The sequence below is a fragment of the Schistocerca americana genome, chromosome 3 (genome assembly GCF_021461395.2).
Source record: "Schistocerca americana isolate TAMUIC-IGC-003095 chromosome 3, iqSchAmer2.1, whole genome shotgun sequence".
NCBI lineage: Eukaryota > Metazoa > Arthropoda > Insecta > Orthoptera > Acrididae > Schistocerca > Schistocerca americana.
The window spans coordinates 865,848,773-865,872,453 of NC_060121.1; the positions used below are offsets into that span (position 1 = coordinate 865,848,773).

The following is a 23,681-nucleotide window of genomic DNA, read 5'->3' on the forward strand; positions in this document are numbered from 1 at the left end:
GACTGATATGTTCAAAGCCGTACCAGCTGAAGCCTTTTACTGCTGCTACCAGGAATGGGAACATTGTCTCGGCTAGGGTATAGTTGCTGAATGGAAATGCCTTGAAGGGGGCAATACTGTTATTTGAAAAAATAAAATAAAAATTTTGTTCGATAAATAATCAGTCTTTTTACACGAATAAAATATTCACTCTGCAGTAGAGCTTGCGCTGATATGAAACTTTCTGGCAGATTGACTCTCTGTGCCAGACCGAGGCTCAAACTCGGCACCTTTGCCTTTCGCAGTCAAGTGCTCTGACAACTGAGTTACCGCAGCACGACTCAGGACCCTTCCTCACAGCTTTACTTCTTTCAGTATCTAGTCTCCTACGTTCCAAATTTCACACAAGCTCTTCTGTGGACCTTGGAGTACTAGCACTCCTGGAAGAAAGGATATTGCTGAGACATGACTAAGCCACAGCCTGTCGGATGTTTCGAAAATGAAATTTTCACTCTGCAGCGGAGTGTGTGCTGATATGAAACTTCCTTGCAGATTAAAACTGTGTGCTGGACTGACATTCGAACTCAGGACCTTTGCCTTTCACCGGCAAGTGATCTACCGTTTTTTTTAAATTATCAGAATGACTTGGTACTATCATGACACTTCAGTAGACCATAGTCAAATCATCATGTAATAAAAGCTCCAAATAGGAGAAAAAATTAATTATCATAAAAAAACGAGAACATAGCTAACAAACCACCACCAAGCTCACATGATATGTATCAACAATTATTATTGTATGGTTTTTTAGTAATTTTTAATTTTTTGTTTTTTTATTTATTTTTATATTTTGTAATGGAATCTAAAAGTAGAACGAAAATGAAACCAGATTACATTCGAAATAGCAAACTAAGAAAAATCCCAATTTGACTACAAGGATTGTAGACGCTCATGTGTATCTATACTTCATATATACAAAAAATGGTTCAAATGGCTCTGAACTCTATGGGACTTAATATCTGAGGTCATCAGTCCCTTAGGACTTAGAACTACTTAAACCTAACTAACCTAAGGACATTACTCACATCCATGCCCGAGGCAGGATTCGAACGTGCGACCGTAGCAGTCGCGCGGTTCCGGACTAAAGCGCCTAGAACCACTCGGCCACCGCGGCCGGCTCATCTATACACATTTTACAATAGAACTGGAGCGACGCTGAGTTAATACACAAAACAAAACTAACAGGGAAATCAGGAAAGGACAAGGTGAAGCAAATCAGATGGGAACATATGTAAGTAGGCTGTTTAGGTTTTTTTATTGGTAACGCCACCTCTGTATGAAAATCACTGGCTGTGCTGTGTGCAGTCTGTGGCTGTTTTGCATTGTTGTAATACTCGCCATTGTAGTGTTAGGCAGCTGGATGTGAACAGCGCGTAGCGTTGCGCAGTTGGAGGTGAGCCGCCAGCAGTGGTGGATGTGGGGAGAGAGATGGCGGAGTTTTGAAATTTGTCATGAACTGCTATATTTATATATGATGATATCAAGGTAAATACATTGTTTGTTCTCTATTAATATCTTTCATTTGCTAACTATCCCTATCAGTAGTTAGTGCCTTCAGTAGTTTGAATCTTTTATTTAGCTGGCAGTAGTGGCGCTCGCTGTATTGCAGTAGCTTGAGTAGCGAAGATTTTTGTGAGGTAAGTGATTTGTGAAAGGTATAGCTTAATGTTAGTCAGGGCCATTCTTTAGTAGGGAATTTTGAAAGTCAGATTTCGTTGCGCTAAAAACATTGTGTGTCAGTTTAAGCACAGTCATGTATAAATTGTTCAAAGGGGAAGTTTCATATGTCGACCCTTAGCCGAGGATACCTCACTGAAATCTTCAAATTTTTTTTGTAGTTTGTGTAATTAGTGTAGATTTTGTTTATTGCTACTGCGTAATTGTAGAGAGAATCTCCTTGGTAGTTGTGGTTTTTCATTGTTGCACAGTAAAACAGTTGTGGCATGCATGTAGATTTGCACCAAGTATTTCGCAGCTGCAATTAACTAGATATTATTTTCAGTTCTATGTTAATGTGTTCTCTTGTTTTTGCTCTTAAAATTGTGCTTTTCTGTGTTGTCGTGTGAAATATTGTGACAATAATGGCGTGTGAAAAACGTAATACTAGGCTCCAAAGTAAACTGAGAAATGACAGTGAAGAAAGCAGTGTGTTAGCGCCACCGAGTAATGAATTAACTAATGTTCAAAGTAGTAATTTGGTAATTGTACATAGGGAAATGGAGTGGGCTGCAAACAATGGTGTAGACAGTGAAACAATTAGTGAACAGGGAAGCATTATCGATCGATCGGTCGGCAACAGCTCGCCTCAGGAATCCGAAATGACAGGACACAATCTTGCAAATACTGTAGATTCAGGTTTTGTGTCCTCACCCTTTTCTCAAATAAGTCAAGACACATTTTCTGCTATTCAAACTGCGAATATTGCCGGTTCAAATGTGTTGCCGAATAGCACTGAGGAACATGTTTCAGACACCAGTGCACTGTTATTACAGTTAATGCAACAAATGGGACAAAGGCTACAAAAGTTAGACACAATAGAGCAGAATCTTCAAAAGTTAGACACAATGGAACAACACCAGAGACAAACACAACAACAGTTAGACGCAATGGAACAAAATCTTCACACCACGCTTGAACAAACACGTGAAGATTTAACTAGTGAGTTACATAACATTGAATCGAAATGTCAAAAAGTCTGTAATGACGTACAAACACAAATTTGTGAGCATTTTCAACCCATTTTTTCGCGGCATGAAAATGTATTACTGAATCACGAAGCAGCCATAAAAGAACTGCAAACCATTGTTCATGAAAATCACGACACCTTGCAAGCTAAAATTGACTCAGTTGCATCTACCGATTCGGTTACGCAACTTGCAAAAACTCAGGAAAACTTAAAGGACACAGTAGATACTCTGAAACTTGGTTCAGAAAAACATACAGAGGAAATAATTTCACTATCGGATAAAGTAGCCGAACTTTCAGATCAGTTCACTAACTTATCTACAAAGGTAGATGATGATCTGAATAACAAAACACCTGTAGCCTTCACTGACACTGAAGAGTATGTAGAAATTAGAAAATTCAAACAAAATCAAAATCAAATCAATACACAGTACAAAAGAGAAATCCGGGAAGTGCAAGATCAGTTGGCACAAGTAGTACAAGAATTACATATTTCAGAGGACACCCGCGCCCCAATACGGGAAGAGGGACACAGAAATACGGAACAGCCACAAAATAATAACACAGGGCATTTCGGAAGTAATGAAAGAAATTGGCAATGTGCACCGAATTTTGAGATGGAACGGCCGACACGACCTAACAATGACCGATATGCGACTCGCCGACATGATGATTTTGACTATAAGCTGTTCATTACTACACGTAAATTCAAAACATTTAAGAATTCTGGCAACGACATTCATCCACAAGCATGGCTCCATCAATTCTCTCATTGTTTTCCTCCCAACTGGTCATTAGAACACAGATTAGAATTTATGTGTGGCTACTTGGAGAATGAACCAGCTGTAAGAATGCGATCGGTAATTCACGATTGCCACAGTGAAGGAGAGTTTTACCATGCCTTCCTCTCAGCATATTGGTCTCAAGCCACACAAGACCGAGTAAAACATAGCATCATAATGATGAAACGATTCGAACAATCTGAATTTTCCAGTCTTATGAAATATTTTGAAGACATGTTGCATAAGAATCGGTATCTTTCAAAACCATACAGCCCCTCAGAACTCATCCGCATTTGCTTAATCAAATTACCTGAAGATTTACGACATATTATTTTGGCAGGACGTTGCAAAGACGACATTTAAGCTTTTCAGGGACTGTTACAAGAACTGGAAAGTGACACTGACAATCGCGGAACGCAGGAGCACAACAACTACAGATCACATCAGTCGCAATTCCGCGATGAAAGAAATAATAACTGGACGTGACAAGGCTATTCTCACAACACAAATCGTGACCGAAACAGACACCACCCGTATTACAACCGTTGGCAGAGTAGTAATAATTACAGGGAAAGATCACCTCTCCGCGGTAGTGACTATCACAGAGACAATCAGAGAAACAGACAATATGGGAACCAAAACAATTATTATCAAGGGAGACAGAATAACTTTAGACGCAACGGTCCAGTGCGCAGTTACGATTCAGGGAGAAATTCTCCACCACTTAACCGACAAGAAAGAAACTACAGGAACTACCGACATGACGACAGACGATGTGATCGTAACAACAGACCTGAATTGCATCAGAACTGGCGGGATTTAAACAGGGCAGGGCCCTCTCGTCACGGTGAATTTGTAGAAGTTAGATCTCCAAATCCCAATAACGACGCGCGCCAACAAAGAGACAGACAATGACTTGCACCGCAGGCACCCACGTGCGCTGGCTGGCTCAGAGAAAAATAACATAAAAGCTAACCTTGAGAAAAATTCCAGTATTCTTTACCGACGTATATTGCATGATAATTGCGTAGAAGTTGAAACTCTGCGTACTAGGAAGAGTAAAGGTTTATACCACATTTCACATGTAAAACCGTTTATTGAAAGATAACCTGCTTTTTAACTTTGTCATTGCCATAAAACTTTTCACTTTACATTACTAGTATGCTTGTCAGACTTAGAATCTGTTAACATGCAACAATGTTTGAAGTTAAATATCCAGTCAAGAACCAAGAAAACTTATTTAAACAGGAATTACGAATGCATTGTTATTGCGAACAGACGACACAGTGTAATTGTGTGTGTACATTCTTGCTTGTTAGTTGCACGATTAGAACATTTACCAGTACTGCTAATGATATTTTAATGCAACATTTTGGTTTACTTGAAAATATATTCTGGATTTAAAGTACTTTCAGTGAGATACCAGATGGCACAGTGGTTAGTTTACGTGACAGCTACACGATTTTATCACGACGCTACTAATGAGTGACAATTTACAATGTTGCTTTTGCAGTGTTTCTGTTTTATATCTGCACAGTTTTTCTGAATTCTTCTGGAAAGTAACACATGTTTTAGTAGTAATTTTTGTAGTATAGCTACAATGAGACAGGGTTTTCCGTAGCACAACAATACGTTACAGTACAGTACTTTCTTCATCACAACAATAAGCGTAATCACTACGATATCAATACACAAAGCATTTCACTTTTGTTTATCATGAGGTAAGTACATTGACTTCTGCAGAACTTAGCTTTTGGAGGACGATAACTACGACACTTCCACAGAGATTATGTTGCAACAAGACGCACATTTAGCGCTACAGGACACGTATTTGAGTGATTAATTTTGTACTTAAAACATTTATTTTTAAAGATTTTTGAATTACAAAGAAAGTTTTCAGTGATACATTTCATTCCATTGCTGTAATCTGTAACACCTGAGGGTATAATTACATCAATCCTCAGGGGGGTACACGCTTACTTTGTGTACCATGTGTTTGGCAAGCACAAGGAGCCCTAGCTAATGTGGTATTTGCTTATATAACTTTACACATCGGTACCATATTTCTCTAACACACAAATTACACAGCTATCTGATCATTTAACTGAGAGAGACAAACATTATTTTTACTACATCAGTGACAGATGTTTACGTAATTACACAGTTGGATAACTTCACACTTATGAAATTGTATTTTGTCTGTACTTTGTGAAATGCTAATATTTTTTGGAACCACTGTGATACTGTGAGAGCTCTGAATGATGTACTTGGTAAGGGAGCATGATTTTAAAGTACGTTTGAGGTAGATGACACTATTGAAATGAGCAGAGAATTTTCTTTAGGTTTTGACATTGTTGCAGGAAGCTACGACGATTTTGAGATTTGACTGAGGTGTTATGATGTTATTTTTACGACGACGATGTGTATTATGCTGTTGAGGTATGTTTATGATCAATAAGCTGATGCTAAATGAGGAATTTGATTATGCTACGTATTTATTATGATAAAATATTGAAAAAGTGTCGACGAATATGTATATGTGTAATAAGGTAAGGAATAATGAGTAGTGGTTAGGGACTCTGATTTATGAAAAGGATGTTGGAAACGAAGAAACGTACTTTAAGAGTTATGAAATGTGTGTGTATATGCGTGAATGTATTACAATGCAGACGAAAATTTTTTGGACACTGTTATATCAATAGCATTTTGTTTCTACAGATTTGTAACGCAAATTCTTGACCTGTGAAATATTTTTATGTGAGACTGTCACTGTAGCGGAAACTGCTGTCGTAAATATTTCCGTAAGAAAGTTAAGTGACCACCTGTACGTAATGCGTCGTGGGCACGCAGCTGTGTCAGACGCCGGGAGAACAAGTCATTAGTGAGTGCCTCACCAGAAGCACAGGTAAAAAAAAAAAAAAAGAAAGGGGAGGCCATTGTCCTCGCTATTGACATTTCCTTGTTGAAAGCATACTGTGGAGCTCGTAATTTATGATATTTACTAAAATGCCTAATGAAATGATTAGAAACATTTTACATCTATTGTCTTTGTAGTTAAGAGATTGCTCATTTTGTTTAATATCTGGTTTCCAGCTGTGTTGCAGCATTGGTTTTATAAAATAAACTTAAATGCATCTGCTAATGTGAACACTTTCTGTCAACAGATTTATTAAATAAGAATTTTCTGATCCACATTCTTCGAAAAAGGAGCTCTTGGAATGGAGAGAACAATAAGAAGGGACTAATAACAGGAACTGCATACATAATTTACTTTTCAAGTACTTGGTAACGTTTTTGGTAGAATAACTTCTTGTGGTGCACCACTTTAATTACATAGACATTAAGATGTGAATATACATTTCCCTTATCTGCATTGTTGTTTTTACTGTAATATTTTTTCTGCTTGAGCTATGTCATGTTTAGGTATAAGTTACTGCTGTTTGCCAGGCATAGTGTTACTGAATTTGACTTTGTGTTACTCAGCTAAGCCAGTTTTACTACTCATTTATTTTTCTTGTTGCTGCACATTGGCTCCTATTAGTTGTAATGTTGCATTGCTTGGTAATTTAGATTTACTGTAGCTTGCTTTGCAATTTTCCATTTTTTTGGTCATTGCTGTTTGTGTTACTTATTTTTTGCTGCTGCATTGCCTCGTCCCTTAGTTTAGCATCTGAGCTCAGTAGATTTAAGTTAGCTTAAGAGGGGGTAGCCTCTAAGAGAATGAGTTGCGATGAATTGGAAGAAATGCATTGAGAAGTTATACAAAAAAAAGTACAGAAAACAGGTTTAGGTAGGATTTTCTTGGAAATAAATGTTAAGGTAAGAAATATATGAACAGAATACAGAAAGCAGGCTTAGATAGGACTTTTTGGGAATAATGATGAACAAAGGGAGATCTCCATGCAAAATACTGCAGTAAAACAAACCCTGTCCTTTCCCTTTTGTGTTATCCCACTATATGTTTGTGTACCCTTGTGTATTTGTTTTCTTCCTGTCTCTGTGTACTGTTTCATAGAACTTTTTTCTCTTCTAATACTAAGTTACATTCACTATGATGAGGAATACTGTTATCCTCAAATACAATTGGCAGTAATAATGTGTTATTTACTTTGTAAAGATGTTTAGACATTATTTATTTTGTTTTGTGTTAATGCTCATGTGTGAAGTTGATGTTTCGAAAGTTATTCTGATCTTTTATGTATGTACTCATGTCATAATTCCTGTAACACTGACGTATATGTCTATTTCTATTCTTTTGTAACGCCTGTTTTACTACAAATGTTATCTGTATTGTTATGTTCTTTAATGATGTATTTTGTACCTTTATAATTGTATTCTCATGTTATAAAATTGTAATTGACACCAGTTCATCTTATTATTAACTTGTAAGTTACATTTCACTGCACACGTTTCTGTTGGTCATAGTATATGGACAATATGTGAGAAGTAGGGACTGTTAGTGTTTGCACGTGTGTTAATAATTCAGCAAGGGACTGGATAACACCATTGTTGGTTCTAAGGACATTTCAAAAAAATTTTTTTGTGAGTGGTCAAGTGGTGGTTTATGGACTTGCTGTATTCTCCGCAAGACTGTTCGATGGTGATTGTGCACCTGCACAGTCGCATCAGATGGCTGCTGGCCGTCTCTACATGGACTACAGTGGGTCTGCACCTTCGATGGCTCACCAATACCATTATTTCTACAAGGACTGCAGTGGGTCTGCACCTCTGGTGGCCCACCAATACCGTAATCTCTACCAGGACTACAGTGGGTCTGCTCTGTGATGACCTACCTACCAATACTCTTCAAAATTTCGACTGACTCTGCTGTGGGTTTGCTCTATTGTGGCCCATTACCTGTCAGCATGTCAAGAGTCAGCACTGTCTTTCCGTTGGAAGGACAACACTACTTCTTGAAGACTGCATGGAAATCCACTACTTCTGTATGCAATTTCTTTTACTAATGAGACTTTGTGAAAAAAAACTGTAATTACTAGTATGATGAATGATCAGGACTATCTTTATGGACTGTGAGAAAATTCTAGCTTTTGACCAACATTGTATCAATAAGTGTGTGCTTTTGATTTCTTTGTTATTGTAATTATGAAAAATTTTATCAAATCATTATTGGCCACTGCCCAAAAAAAATTTTGTAAAATTTTTTGTGGGGAGCATGGGGGCTATGTATGTAGGCTGTTTAGGTTTTTTTATTGGTAACGCCACCTCTGTATGAAAATCACTGGCTGTGCTGTGTGCAGTCTGTGGCTGCTTTGCATTGTTGTAATACTCGCCATTGTAGTGTTAGGCAGCTGGATGTGAACAGCGCGTAGCGTTGCGCAGTTGGAGGTGAGCCGCCAGCAGTGGTGGATGTGGGGAGAGAGATGGCGGAGTTTTGAAATTTGTCATGAACTGCTATATTTATATATGATGATATCAAGGTAAATACATTGTTTGTTCTCTATTAATATCTTTCATTTGCTAACTATCCCTATCAGTAGTTAGTGCCTTCAGTAGTTTGAATCTTTTATTTAGCTGGCAGTAGTGGCGCTCGCTGTATTGCAGTAGCTTGAGTAGCGAAGATTTTTGTGAGGTAAGTGATTTGTGAAAGGTATAGTTTACTGTTAGTCAGGGCCATTCTTTAGTAGGGAATTTTGAAAGTCAGATTGCGTTGCGCTAAAAACATTGTGTGTCAGTTTAAGCACAGTCATTTATAATTGTTAAAAAGGGGAAGTTTCACATACATTACAAAGAAAAATACATATCAGAAAAATTAAATTAACCAACAGCTTGCTGACGGAAAACAAGATTCGACATGTTGGCGAAGAGGTCTCGATATAGAGGCATTGGCAAGCATGTCCAATAGGTAGTGATCATGTATTGCATGAAGTTCATGTGATCTTCCTCATCGCCTTCTACAACGTAATGAACGAAGTGTCCCAGCAACCACATAACGATATGGGTTTCCGACCGTAGAAAGAAAGAGGAATCTGGGCGTAATATAATGTCTGTATTGTACGCAGCCTCAGAAGATCGAGTAAGGAGAGGCTAATTGTGTCCTGATCCAAGACCAGTTTGCCATATGACCTCCACAAGTAAAGCGATGTTGTATCGTATCTGGAGACGTACAACGACCACATAAATACCGTTTGAGCTTCAGAAACACGACTCACGACCACTCCTCACAGCTTTAGTTCTGCCAGTATCTCGTCTCATACCTTCCAAATTTCACAGAAGCTGTCAGTCGTGCTTGGATATTTCAGTCGGGCTGCCGGAATGGTATCTCAGCGTGTTCAGTCAGAGACCTGGCTAGTCTCTGTAATAATAAAAAAAAAACTGAGTGAAAGAATCAACAACGAACTTCAGTGGATGTCATGTGACGTCCGCTACAACCAAATACAACAAAAAAACGAACAAAATGCAGAAAAAGGTCGGTAGAGCACTTGCCCACGAAAGACAAAGGTCCTGATTTCGAGTCTCAGCCCGGCACACAGTTTTAATCTGCCTGGAAGTTTCAGTCTCTTTACTTTTATCATACACATCGTACTAGCGGACACTCTGGTGCAGAGTGAAAATTCATTCTGGAAACATCCCCCAGCCTGAGCTGAGCCATGTCTCCATAATATTCTTTCTCCTGGACTACTAGTCCGCCAAGCTATGAAGAAGAACTTCTGTGAAGTTTGGAAGGTAGGAGACGAGGCACTGGTGGAAGTACAGCAGTGAGGACAGGTCTTGAGTCGTGTTTGGGCAGGTTGGTTGGTTAATTCGGGGGAGGGGACCAAACAGCGACGTCATCGGTCCCAACGGATGGGGAAAGGAAGAGGAAGGAATTTGGCCATGCCCTATCAAAGGATTCACCCCACTATTTTCCTCATGCGATTTAGTGAAATCATGGAAAACCCAAATCAGGATGGCCGGACACGGGTTTGAACCGTCGTCGTCCCGAATGCGATTCCAGCGTGCAAACACTGCGCCATCTCGCTCGGTTGCTTGGGTAGATCAGTCAGTAGAGCCGTTGCCCACGAAAGGCACAGGTCATTTTTTAGACATTACCAGTAGGAAAGGATGAAGCCACGGCCCAAAATCCACAAGGGTGCTGCCTGGTACAGTAGACACACCTGGTCGATGGTGGGCCGGCCCGTGGTGATGGGCTCGAGCATCTGTGCAGCGAGCAGCTTGACGTGGTCGCTGAGCAGCGGCACCACCTTGGAGCGGAAGCGCCAGTCGCGCGTCACCTGCTGCAGGTGCTGCTTCTTGGCGCTGGTCGTGTCGAAGGGCAGCGCCTTGTTGAGGATCACGAACAGCACCACGCCCAGCGACCACACGTCCGCCGACTTGGGGTTGTACGGCTTGCCCTCGAGGATCTCCGGCGGCGCGTACGCCAGCGAGCCGCAGTACGTAGTGCTCGGCATCAGAATGCCCTGTGCAGCAGCAGAGGTGCGGTCCAGTCACAGTCTGCAGTATCCCAGAATTCGGGAGGGCTGAGACTCCCTGGCTGGGTGGGGGGGGGGGGGGGGGGGAGGCTCGCGGCCGACGTGTAAATTTATGCGTCGACGCTTCGTCACCGTCTCTGGGTGACAAAGGATCTCGCATAAAGAACACTACTTCTAAAATGCCCGCCATTTCTGTTCCAGTGAAATGGCAGCAGTTAATGTTTGGTCGCTAGATTCGACCAAGTCTCTGGTGACAGTGCAGCCCTGTCTGAAAGTATCTGCACCTGGAGGAGAATGGCCAGTAGCCCATTCACCCCCCCCCCCTTCCGCCAAGAGCACTCAACAGTAGATTCGACGCGGCGGGAGTCAGAACAGTGTGTGAAACGACTCACAGTCACTTCAGTCCTTAGCTTGTGGCCGCGTGCACTGCAAAGCGTCAGATATGTGTATCTTGACTCGTAAATATTAATCTGATTGTGAAAATGTATAATTATCTCAACTGCCGTCATTCATTACAACCTGGATAGATACAAAATGTAATACCGTCTTCCTTAATTCATGGTGCTCTGTTACATACGAGGGGACACCCAAAAGTAACCAGAATCATAAAGCTGCACATCGTGTACTTGTAGTAGCGGGTTGTAGCAGGAGCTGTGCTGAGTCATTCTGCCACGCGGCGTCACCCAACAGTGAGAAGTGTGATTTCTTTGGCAGTTCTTTGAGTGTGCATACAGTGCAGACGTGACACGAGGAAATGGCTAGTTCTTACGAACAACGTGCGGCAGGGAAGTTTTGTTTCTTGCTCGGCAAGAAGGCAGCAGAAACTGGTGCGATGATTCAGACAGCCTACAAAGACCATGCTCTTAGTAAAACGCAAGTGTACGAACGGTTTTGTCGGTTTAATAAGGGAGAAATGTTGGTTGAAGATCAGCCCCGTTCCGGTCGACCTTCAACTGCTCGAAGCGAAAACAATATCGACAAAATCCGTGATCTCATCAGTGAAGATCGACGCAGGACAATCGACCAACTCGAGAACTTGTCCGGGTTGTCCTGGAGCTCAATTCAGCGCATCTTGGCCATCGATTTGGCGATGCGAAGAGTGGCAGCAAAATTCGTGCCGGAGATCAAAGGGATCGTCGCGTTCAAGCCTGCCTCGGAATGAAGGACGCGTTCAAAGATGACCCACATGTTTTCAACAAAATCATTATAGGTGATGAGTCCTGGTGCTTTGGGTGTGATCCAGAAAGTAAACAACAGTAATCACAGTGGAAGTCACCTGGCTCACCTCGACCAAAAAAAGCTCGACAAGTGAAATCGAATGTGAAAACGATGTTGATCTGTTTTTTGACATCAAAGGGATCGTACATTCTGAATTTGTCCCTGAAAACCAGACAGTAAACCAACAATTCTATTTGGAGGTTATGAAACGGCTTCGCAGGAGTTTGTCGCGGAAACGTCCGGCTTTGCGGGATTCTGGCGTGTGGTTCCTGCATCACGAGAACCCTCCCGCGCACACGGCTCTCAGCGTTCGCCAGTTTTTGGCCTCACCGAAGACGACTACCGTGATCCACGCACTCTATTCGCCGGATTTAGCGTTTTGTTGATGTGGAAGACGTAAAACGCAGTGTCATGAAAATGCTAGCAGGTATCAAAGAGGACGAACTTAAAAGGTGCTTCGAACACTGGAATGAACGTTTGGACAAGTGTATTAATGCTAATGGAGAGTACTTCGAAGGAGATTAAGGTTGTATTTGAAAACAATAAAGTATATGCTTTCTAGAAAGAAATTCCGGTTATTTTTGGGTCTCCCTCGTACACGCGTTACATTTTCGTCTTCAGATGCTAAACGCTTAACGCTGCACAATTTTCATCTATCTTCTCTGTGGTTAGTAATGGAGTGCTTCGCGATGGAACAGCATGTTGTCATAGTGAAAACTTACACTGAGATGATATAAGTCATGGGATAGCGATATGCACATCTACAGATGGCGGTAGTATCGCGTACACTAGGTATAAAAGGGCTGTGCATTGGTGAAGTCATTTGGCAGCACGACGGGAGTTAAAAGATTTTGAACGCGGAGTGCTAGTTGGAGCTAGACACATGTGACATTCTGTTTCAGATATCGTTAGCGAATTCAGTATTGCGAGATCCACAGTGTCAAGAGTGCGCCGAAAACACAAAACCTCAGGCATTACCTATTACCATGGACAGTGCAGTGACCGACGGGCTTCACTTAACGACCGAGATCAGCGACATTTGCATAGATTGGTCAGTACTTACAGACCAGAACACTACTTGATGTACGCACAGAAATCAGTGTGGGACGGAGCACAAACGTATCGATTAGGACAGTGCGACGAAATTTTAGCGTTAATGGGCTATGCCAGGAGCCGAGTAACGTGAGTGTCTTTACTAACAGCACGAAATTGTTTAAAGCGTCTCTGCTGGCCTCATGACCACATTGGTTTGATCCAAGACGAGTGTAAAACTTTTGCACGGCCAAGTGATTCCCGATTTCAGTTGCTAAGAGCTGGTGGTAGAGTTCGAGTGTGGCGCAGATCCTCGAAGCTATCGAACCAAGTTGTGAACAAGGCACTGTGCAAGATGATGGTCTCCATAATAGCATGGGATGTGTTCCATGAAGTGGACGGGGTCCTCTGGATGTTCAACTAATTGGACACCATTACAGCCATTTATGCACGTCATGACGCCAAACAACAATGGAATTTTTATGGGTTATAATGCGCCAATGTTACTGGGCCACAATCTAGACAATTGGAGCGAACAATTTGGCCACCCTCATCGCCCGACATGAATATCATCGAACATTTTTGGATCGTAATCGAGAGGTCGTCGATGGGATTTAAGTCGGGGGAAATGGGCAGGCTAGTCCATTCGCAGAATACCTTCTCGTTCCAGGAGCTCCTCCAACTTTGCTGTTAGATGCGGTCGCGGATTGTCAACCATAACTATGAAGTCAGAGGCGAATACACCACTGAAAAGACTTACATGGTGAAAGGGTACAGTGTCGCAATAACGTTGAGAGGTGAGTTTACAATGTTCAAAGATTTGTACGTCAGTATGCAAATGCAAGATTGTTCCTCCCCACACCATAACACTCGCACCACCGAAACTATCATATACCACTTTTTTCCTGGGTTCATTATGTGTTCTCACCTCTCGTCATATGATATTGAATGTAATCTTTTTTGTGGCCCAGGTGTTATCGTACCTCCAAATTTTTGAACACTATAAACTCACCTTCAGCGTTGTTCTGACATTACAGGGTGGTCCATTGATAGTGACTGGGCTAAATTCTCACGAAATAAGCGTCAAACGAAAAAACGACAAAGAACGAAACTCATCTAGCTTGAAGGGGGAAACCAGATGGCGCTATGGTTGGCCCGCTAGATGGCGCTGCCATAGGTCAAACTGATATCAATTTCGTTTTTTTTTTTTTTTTTTTTTAATAGGAACCTCCAGTTTTCATTACATATTCGTGTAGTACGCAAAGAAATATGAATGTTTTAGTTGGACCACTTTAATCGCTTTATGATAGATGGCACTGTAATAGTCACAAACGTATAAGTACGTGGTATCACTTAATATTCCGCCAGTGCGGACGGTATTTGCTTCATGATACATTACCCGTGTTAAAATGAACCGTTTCTCAAATGCGGAAAAGGTCGATATCGTGTTGATGTATGGCTATTGTGATCAAAATGCGCAACGGGCGTGTGCTATGTATGCTGCTCGATACCCTGGACGACATCATCCAAGTGCCCTGACCGTTCGTCGGATAGTTACGTTGTTTAAGGAAACAGGAAGTGTTCAGCCACATGTGAAACGTCAACCACTACCTGCAACAAATGATGATGCCCACGTAGGTGTTTTAGCTGCTGTCGCGGCTAATCCGCACATCAGTAGCAAACAAACTGCGCGAGAATCGGGAATCTCAAAAACGTCGGTGTTGAGAATGCTACATCAACATCGACTGCACTCGTACCATACTTCTATGCACCAGGAATTGCATGGCGACGACTTTGTAGGTCTGTACAGTTCTGCCACTGGGCACAAGAGAAATTACTGGACAATGACAGATTTTCTGCACGCGTTCTGTTTAGCGACGAAGCGTCATTCACCAACAGCGGTAACGTAAACCGGCATAATTTGCACTATTGGGCAACGGAAAATCCACGATGGCTGCGACAAGTGGAACATCAGCGACCTTGGCGGGTTAATGTATGGTGCGGCATTATGGGAGGAAGGATAATTGGGCCCCATTTTATTGATGGCAATCTAAATCGTGCAATGTATGCTGATTTCCTACGTAATATTCTACCGATGTTACTACAAGATGTTTCACTGCATGACAGACTGGCGATGTACTTCCAACATGATGGGTGTCCGGCATATTGCTCTCGTGCTGTTGAAGCGGTATTGAATAGCATGTTTCATGACAGGTGTATTGGCCCACACGTTCACGGATCTGACGTCCCCGTATTTTTTTTTGTGGGGATAGTTGAAAGATATTTGCTATCGTGATCGACCAACAACGCCTGACAACAAGCGTAAGCGCGTTGTCAATGCATGTGCGAACATTACGGAAGGCGAACTACTCGCTGTCGAGACGAATGTCGTTACACGTATTGTCAAATGCATTGAGTTTGACGGACATCATTTTGAGCATTTATTGCATTAATGTGGTATTTAGAGGTAATCACGCTGTAACAGCATGCGTTCTCAGAAATGATAAGTTCACAAAGGTACATGTATCACATTGGAACAACCGCAATAAAATGTTCAAAAGTTCCTAAGTTCAGCATTTTAATTTAAAAAACCAACCTGTTACCAACTGTTCGTCTAAAATTGTGAGCCATATGTTTATGACTATTACAGCGCCGTCTATTACAAAGCGAAAAACGTGGCCTAACTAAAACATTCATATTTCTTTACGTACTACACGAATATGTAATAAAATATGGGGGTTCCTATTTAAAATATGGGAAGCGCCATCTAGCGGGCCAACCATAGCGCCATCTGGTTTACCCCTTCAAGCTGAACAAGTTTCGTTCTTTGTAGTTTTTTCGTTTGACGCTTATTTCGTGATATATTTGGACCGCCCTGTATAGCTCTTCACTATGTGCATGCAACTGACTTATTTTTCATAGATATCACTGCTCAACCACATGAACCAACGGCCATCCAGCAGTTATGAACCGCGCTGGTGCAGAAATGGAACGCCGTACCAAAAGAAATCCTCAATAACCTTGTGGACAACATGGGAGCACGCTTTAGAACATACATTTCCGTTCGTGGTGATCGCACAAGCAATTAACTACTATGTCATGCCGTTTGTAATGTCCAGGGGAGCACCACACATCATAATGACTTCAGTGTAATTATTATCTTTGGATATAAGTGCCATATTTCTTTTCGTTCCATTGTGTATTACTTCCAGTTGCCTTCTGTACTGTACTGTATTGTACTGTACTGTAGCTATAGCTGTTCTTCCTACACTACTGACCATTCAAAATGCTACACCAAGAATAAATGCAGATGATGAACGGGTATTCATTGGACAAATATATTATACTAGAACTGACATGTGATTACATTTTCACGCGGTTTGGGTGCATAGATCCTGAGAAATCAGTACCCGAACAACCACCTCTGGTCGTAATAGCGGCCTTGATACGCCTGGGCATTGAGTCAAACAGAGCTTGGATGGCGTGTACAGGTACAGCTGCCCATGCAGCTTCAACACGATACCACAGTTCATCAAGAGTAATGACTGGCGTATTCTGAAGAGCCAGTTGCTTGGCCACTATTGACCAGATGTTTCCTGTTGGTGAGGGATCTGGAGAATGTGCTGGCCAGGGCAGCAGTCGAACATTTTCTGTATCCAGAAAGGCCCGTAAAGGACCTGCAATATGCGGTCATGCATTATCCTGCTGAAATGTAGGGTTTCGCACGGATCGAATGAAGGGTAGAGCCACGGGTCGTAACACATCTGAAATGTAACGCCCAATGTTCAAAGTGCCGTCAATGCGTACAAGAGGTGACCGAGACGTGTAACCAATGACACCCCAAACCATCACTCCGGGTGATACGCCAGTATGGCGATGAATACACGCTTCCAATGTGTGTTCACCGCGATGTCGCCAAACACGGATGCGACCATGACGATCCTGTAAACAGAACCTGGATTCATCCTAAAAAATTACGTTTTGCCATTCGTGCACTCAGGTTCGTCGTTGAGTACACCATCGCTGGCGCTCCTGTCTGTGATGCAGCGTCAAGGGTAACCGCAGCCATGGTCTCCGAGCTGATAGTCCATGATGCTGCAAACGTCGTCGAACTGTTCGTGCAGATGGTTGTTGTCTTGCAAATGTCCCCATCTGTTGACTAAGGGATCGAGTCGTAGCTGCACGATCTGTTACAGCCATGCGGATAAGATGCCTGTCATCTCGACTGCTAGCGATACGAGGCCGTGGGGATCCAGCATGGCGTTCCATGTTACCCTCCTGAACCCATCGATTCCATATTCTGCTGACAGTCATTGGATCTCGACCAGCGCGAGCAGCAATGTCGCGATACGATAAACTGCAATCGCGATAGGCTACAATCCGACCTTTATCAAAGTCGGAAACGTGACGGTACGCATTTCTCCTCCTTACGCGAGGCATCACAACAAAGTTTCACCAGACAACGTCCGTCAACTGCTGTTTGTGTATGGGAAATCGGTTGGAAACTTTCCTCATCTCAGCACGTTGTAGGTGTCGTCAGCGGCGCCAACCTTGTGTGAATGCTCTGAAAAGCTAATCATTTGCACAGCATGTATTTCCTGTCGCTTAAATTTTGCGTCTGTAGCACGTCATCTTCGTGGTGTAGTCATTTCAATGGCCAGTAGTGTATGTAAGGTTCCCGTTTCACAGAGCTATGACAGTTGTCAATGACACATCACGCGAAAGTTATATTCCTCCTTAGGTTTTTCGCACCAGTGTACTACAAAGGTGGTACATGTTGTACGGAGAATGTTCGACAGATACTTGTAATGTTTGGTCAACGTAATGCACCTAACAAGGTAGCCGTGCTGAGACTGACTGCTAAACCTGTGAGAAGAAGTTCGATTTTAGGCCCTTGGCGAGTACTCGAATTGGTCGTTCTGAAGAAAACATCGCCATTGTGAGTGATGAAGTTGCTGCAAGTCCGGTGAAATCTAAGATTCGCAGCTTTGGGTCTGCAAAATCCAGCTGACGAGAGAAGTGAAACTAAATGATCACAAAAAGCGCTTGAGCACTTTACCTCTGGATGCACTTTTGTGAGGCAGTGGGTCGCGAGAAAAAACATTCCTAAAATGGCCTGACCTTACGCGGTTTCGGACCAAAACATCACTTCTTCCTCTGGTTTCCACTTTTAAGGAAGAATGGGCTGTTACTCCTCCATAGCCAATCAGAACACCCATTACAAGTGCCTTAACCATAGTTCAAGCCATCATGAAGACGAAGGGTGGACACACCTTACAGTGAAGTACTCTAATTGCATCTGGAGACTTTGATCAGACAGAGTAGCCGCGGAAGTGAAGATGGCTACATGACGCTAGTATTTCCAAGAAACGAAGAAAGACGCTGACAGCGGGCAGTGAAAGTTAATTGTGAAGACGCGATTTGTAAAGTTTACCTGTGGGTACCGACAACGCTGTGGCTGAGCGGTTCTAGGCGCTTCAGTCCGGAACTGCGCTGCTGCTACGGTCGCAGGTTCGAATCCCGCCTCTTGCATGGATGTGTGTGACGTCCTTAGATTAGTTAGGTTTAAGTAGCTCTAAGTCTAGGGGACTGATGACCTCAGATGTTAAGTCCCATAGTGCTTAGAGCCATTTGAACCATTTTGATACCTTCAAATTATTCTATACTGAGAAGTACTTCCATTGTGGCCTGATATGCCATTACTAACAAATTAGTCTTTCCTTTGAAGTATCTCCATTGTGGTAAGATACGCCACAACTAATTTCTAATCAATAACATTTCGTTCTATCCGCCATTATTCAGGGAACTGTTAGTGTTGTGGTGCACAATTTGTATGCCACTGTTGTTGTTGTTGTGGTCTTCAGTCCTGAGACTGGTTTGATGCAGCTCTCCATGCTACTCCATCCTCTGCAAGCTTCTTCATCTCCCAGTACCTACTGCAACCTACACCATTCTGAATCTGCTTAGTGTATTCATCTCTTGGTCTCCCCCTACGATTTTTACCCTCCACGCAGCTCTCCAACGCTAAATTTGTGATCCCTTGATGCCTCAGAACATGTCCTACCAACCGGTCCCTTCTTCTTGTCAAGTTGTGCCACAAACTCCTCTTCTCCCCAATTCTATTCAATACCTCCTCATTAGTTATGTGATGTACCCATCTAATCTTCAACATTCTTCTGTAGCACCACATTTCGAAAGTTTCTATTCGCTTCTTGTCTAAACTATTTATCGTCCATGTTTCACTTCCATACATGGCTACGCTCCATACAAATACTTTCAGAAACGACTTCCTGACACTTAAACCTATACTCGATGTTAACACATTTCTCTTCTTCAGAAACGCTTTCCTTGCAATTGCCAGTCTACATTTTATATCCTCTCTACTTCGACCATCATCAGTTATCTTGCTCTCCAAATAGCAAAACTCCTTTACTACTTTAAGTGTCCTATTTCCTAATCTAATTCCCTCAGCATCACCCGACTTAATTCCATTACCCTCGTTTTGCTTTTGTTGGTGTTCATCTTACATCCTTCTTTCAAGACACTGTCCATTCCATTCAACTGCTCTTCCAAGTTCTTTGCTTTGTCTGAGAGAATTACAATGTCATCGGCGAACCTCAAAGTTTTTATATCTTCTCCATGGATTTTAATACCTACTCCGAATTTTTCTTTTGTTTCCTTCACTGCTTGCTCAATATACTGATTGAATAGCATCGGGGAGAGGCTACAACCCTGTCTCACTAACTTCCCAACCACTGCTTCCCTTTCATGTCCCTCGACTCTTATAACTGCCATCTGGTTTCTGTATAAATTGTAAATAGCCTTTCGCTCCCTGTATTTTACCCCTGCCACCTTCAGAATTTGAAAGAGAGTATTCCAGTCAACATTGTCAAAAGCTTTTTCTAAGTCTACAAAGGCTTGAAACGTAGGTTTGCCTTTCCTTAATCTAGCTTCTAAGATAAGTCGTAGGGTCAGTATTGCCTCACGTGTTCCAACATTTCTACGGAATCCAAACTGATCTTCCCCGAGGTCGGCTTCTACTAGTTTTTCCATTCGTCTGTAACGAATTCGCGTTAGTATTTTGCAGCTGCGACTTATTAAACTGAAAGTTCGGTAATATTCACATCTGTCAGCACCTGCTTTCTTTGGGATTGGAATTATTATATTCTTCTTGAAGTCTGAGGGTATTTCACCTGTCTCATATATATTGGTCACCAGATGGTAGAGTTTTGTCAGGACTGGCTCTCCCAAGGCCAACAGTAGTTCTAATGGAATGTTGTCTACTCCCGGGGCCTTGTTTCGACTCAGGTCTTTCAGTGCTCTGTCAAACTCTTCACGCAGTATCGTGTCTCCCATGTCATCTTCATCTACATCCTCTTCCATTTCCATAATATTGTCCTCAAGTACATCGCCCTTGCATAGACCCTCTATATAGTCGTTCCACCTATCTGCCTTCCCTTCCTTGCTCAGAACTGGGTTTCCATCTGAGCTCTTCATATTCATACAAGCGGTTCTCTTTTCTCCAAAGGTTTTTTTAATTTTCCTGTAGGCAGTATCTACCTAGTCAGATAAGCCTCTACATCCTTACATTTGTCCTCTAGCCATCCTTGCTTAGCCATTTTCCACTTCCTGTCGATCTCATTTTTGAGACGTTTGTATTCCTTTTTGACTGCTTCATTTACTGCGGTTTTTATATTTTCTCCTTTCATCAATTAAATTCAATATTTCTTCTGTTACCCAAGGATTTCTACTAGCCCTTGTCTTTTCACCTACTTGATCCTCTGCTGCCTACACTACTTCATCCCTCAGAGCTATCCATTCTTATTCTACTGTATTTCTTTCCCCCATTCCTGTCAATTGTTCCCTTATGCTCTCCCTGAAACTCTGTACAACCTCTGGTTCTTTCAGTTTATCCAGGTCCCATCTCCTTAAATTCCCACCTTTCTGCATTTTCTTCAGTTATAATCTACAGTTCATAACCAATAGATTGTGGTCAGAGTCCATATCTGCCCCTGGAAATGTCTTACAATTTAAAACCTGGTTCCTAAATCTCTGTCTCACCATTATATAATCTATCTGAAACCTGTCAGTATCTCCAGGCTTCTTCTATGTATACAACCTTCTTTTATGATTCTTGAACCAAGTTTTAGCTATGATTAAGTTATGCTCTGTGCAAAATTCTACCAGACGGCTTGATCTTTCATTTCTCACCCCCAATCCATATTCACCCACTATGTTTCCTTCTCTCCCTTTTCCTACTCTCGAATTCCAGTCACCCATGACTATTAAATTTTCGTCTCCCTTCACTACCTGAATAATTTCTTTTATCTCATTATACATTTCATCAATTTCTTTATATCTGCAGAGTTAGTTGGCATATAAACTTGTACTACTGTAGTAGGAATGGGCTTCGTGTCTATCTTGGCCACAATAATACGTTCACTATGCTGTTTGTAGTAGCTTACCCGCACTCCTATTTTTTTTTATTAATTATTAAACCGACTCCTGCATTACCCCTATTTGATTTTCTATTTATAACCCTGTATTCACCTGACCAAAAGTCTTGTTCCTCCTATCACCGAACTTCACTAATTCCCACTACATCTAGTTTTAACCTGTCCATTTCCCTTTTTAAATTTTCTAACCTACCTGCCTGATTAAGGGATCTGACAATTCACCCTGGTCAGGGATTTTCTCTGCCTCGTGATGGCTGGGTGTTGTGTGCTGTCCTTAGGTTAGTTAAGTTTAAGTAGTTCTAAGTTCTAGGGGACTGATGACCTAAGATGTTAAGTCCCATAGTGCTCAGAGCCATTTGAACCATTCCACCCTCCGATCCGTAGAACGCCAGTTTTCTTTCTCCTGATAACGACGTCCTCTTGAGTAGTCCCCGCCCGGAGATCCGAATGGGGGACTATTTTACCCCCGGAATACCCTACCCATGAGGACGCCATCATCATTTAACCATACAGTAAAGCTTCATGCCCTCGGGAAAAATTACGGCTGTAGTTTCCCCTTGCTTTCAGCCGTTCGCAGTACCAGCACAGCAAGGCCGTTTTGGTTAGTGTTACAAGGCCAGATCAGTCAATCATCCAGACTGTTGCCCCTGCAACTACTGAAAAGGCTGGTGCCCCTCTTCAGGAACCACACGTTTGTCTGGCCTCTCAACAGATACCCCTCCGTTGTGGTTGCACCTACGGTACGGCCATCTCTATCACTGAGGCACGCAAGACTCCCCACCAACGGCAAGGTCCATGGTTCATGGGGGGTGTTTGCCACCAGCTCAAGAATAAAAATGAAAATCAATATTTTTGCTAAAAGGCAGTTAACATACTGTAATTTTCGAGACCTACACTCATCGCTAAAGGTATTCATACAATGGATAACACGTTTTATATCGGGGTAACTCATGCTATATTTCGGCGTGTGGTTAGTGGCGCACTGGCTAAAATTCAGTCCTTAAATTTAGTTCTTAGATTCAGTCTGTGGTGTCACCGCCAGACACCACACTTGCTAGGTGGTTGTTTTAAATCGGCCGCGGTCCATTAGTACATGTCGGACCCGCGTGTCGCCACTGTCAGTGATCGCAGACCGAGCGCCACCACAAGGCAGGTCTCGAGATACGGACTAGCACTCGCCCCAGTTGTACGGACGACGTAGCTAGCGATGCACCCTGACGAAGCCTCGCTCATTTGCAGAGCAGATAGTTAGAATAGCCTTCAGCTAAGTCAATGGCTACGACCTAGCAAGGCGCCATTAGCCTTACATAGCTTGTATCTAAAGAGTCTCACTTATATCGTCAATAGCGATGTACCAAGGATGGATTAAAGTTAAGTATTCCAGAAGCTACGTACTTTTCTTTATAGCATTCATTACGTATCCTGTTACAGACCTATCTCTTGCCTGCGTGATCTAAACGCGTGCCTTTCGGCTACTTCCGTGGCGTGGCTGTCTTGCTACGCCACAACACAGTCCATGCTCATATCCATTATTTTCTAGGTATTTATCACTTTCTTAATCTCTGGCCATGATTTATTATTGTGAAAAATTTAATTTACTGCGTGTGAGGCATGTCTATTACAGTAGATCCAATGTAGTATTTTGCTGATGTGTATAACGTCGATAGTCGTTTAACTGTTATTCTTTATTATTACCATGTCAGTGTAGCAAGTATTAATGTTCGTTTCCGAACTACTTTAAAACTGTTTCTGTCTTTCCATTTTTTATGAGCTAGCGTTTCTGAATGTCAGTGGAGAAATACTTTTGTGCTCCACAAAATAATATACGAATATTGGTGCAGCCATGTAAAAGATTCAGACACCTTCCCTCGCAACGCAACGAGGATAAGATAGCGCGCCAAGCCATAATATTCGGGTTGAGATTTCAACAGGGAGGGACCACTGACATTGCAGCTATTACGGCCTCACTACCGAGCCGATTGCTACACACCGTATGATCTGGGCGGTCTGAAATGCCAATGCAGCAAAACGACGTCATA

The 23,681-nt window shown here is 42.2% G+C and overlaps 1 protein-coding gene across 1 annotated transcript in view; it reads right to left on the bottom strand.

Moving 5' to 3' along the window:
* LOC124606444 (testis-specific serine/threonine-protein kinase 6-like) overlaps nt 1-23,681 on the bottom strand; it is a 58,357-nt gene that overhangs the window by 16,534 nt on the left and 18,142 nt on the right. Inside the window, exon 4 of the mRNA XM_047138426.1 lies at nt 10,622-10,924. Within this exon, the coding sequence (XP_046994382.1) occupies nt 10,622-10,924 (303 nt within the window). The remainder of the gene's footprint in view (nt 1-10,621; nt 10,925-23,681) is intronic.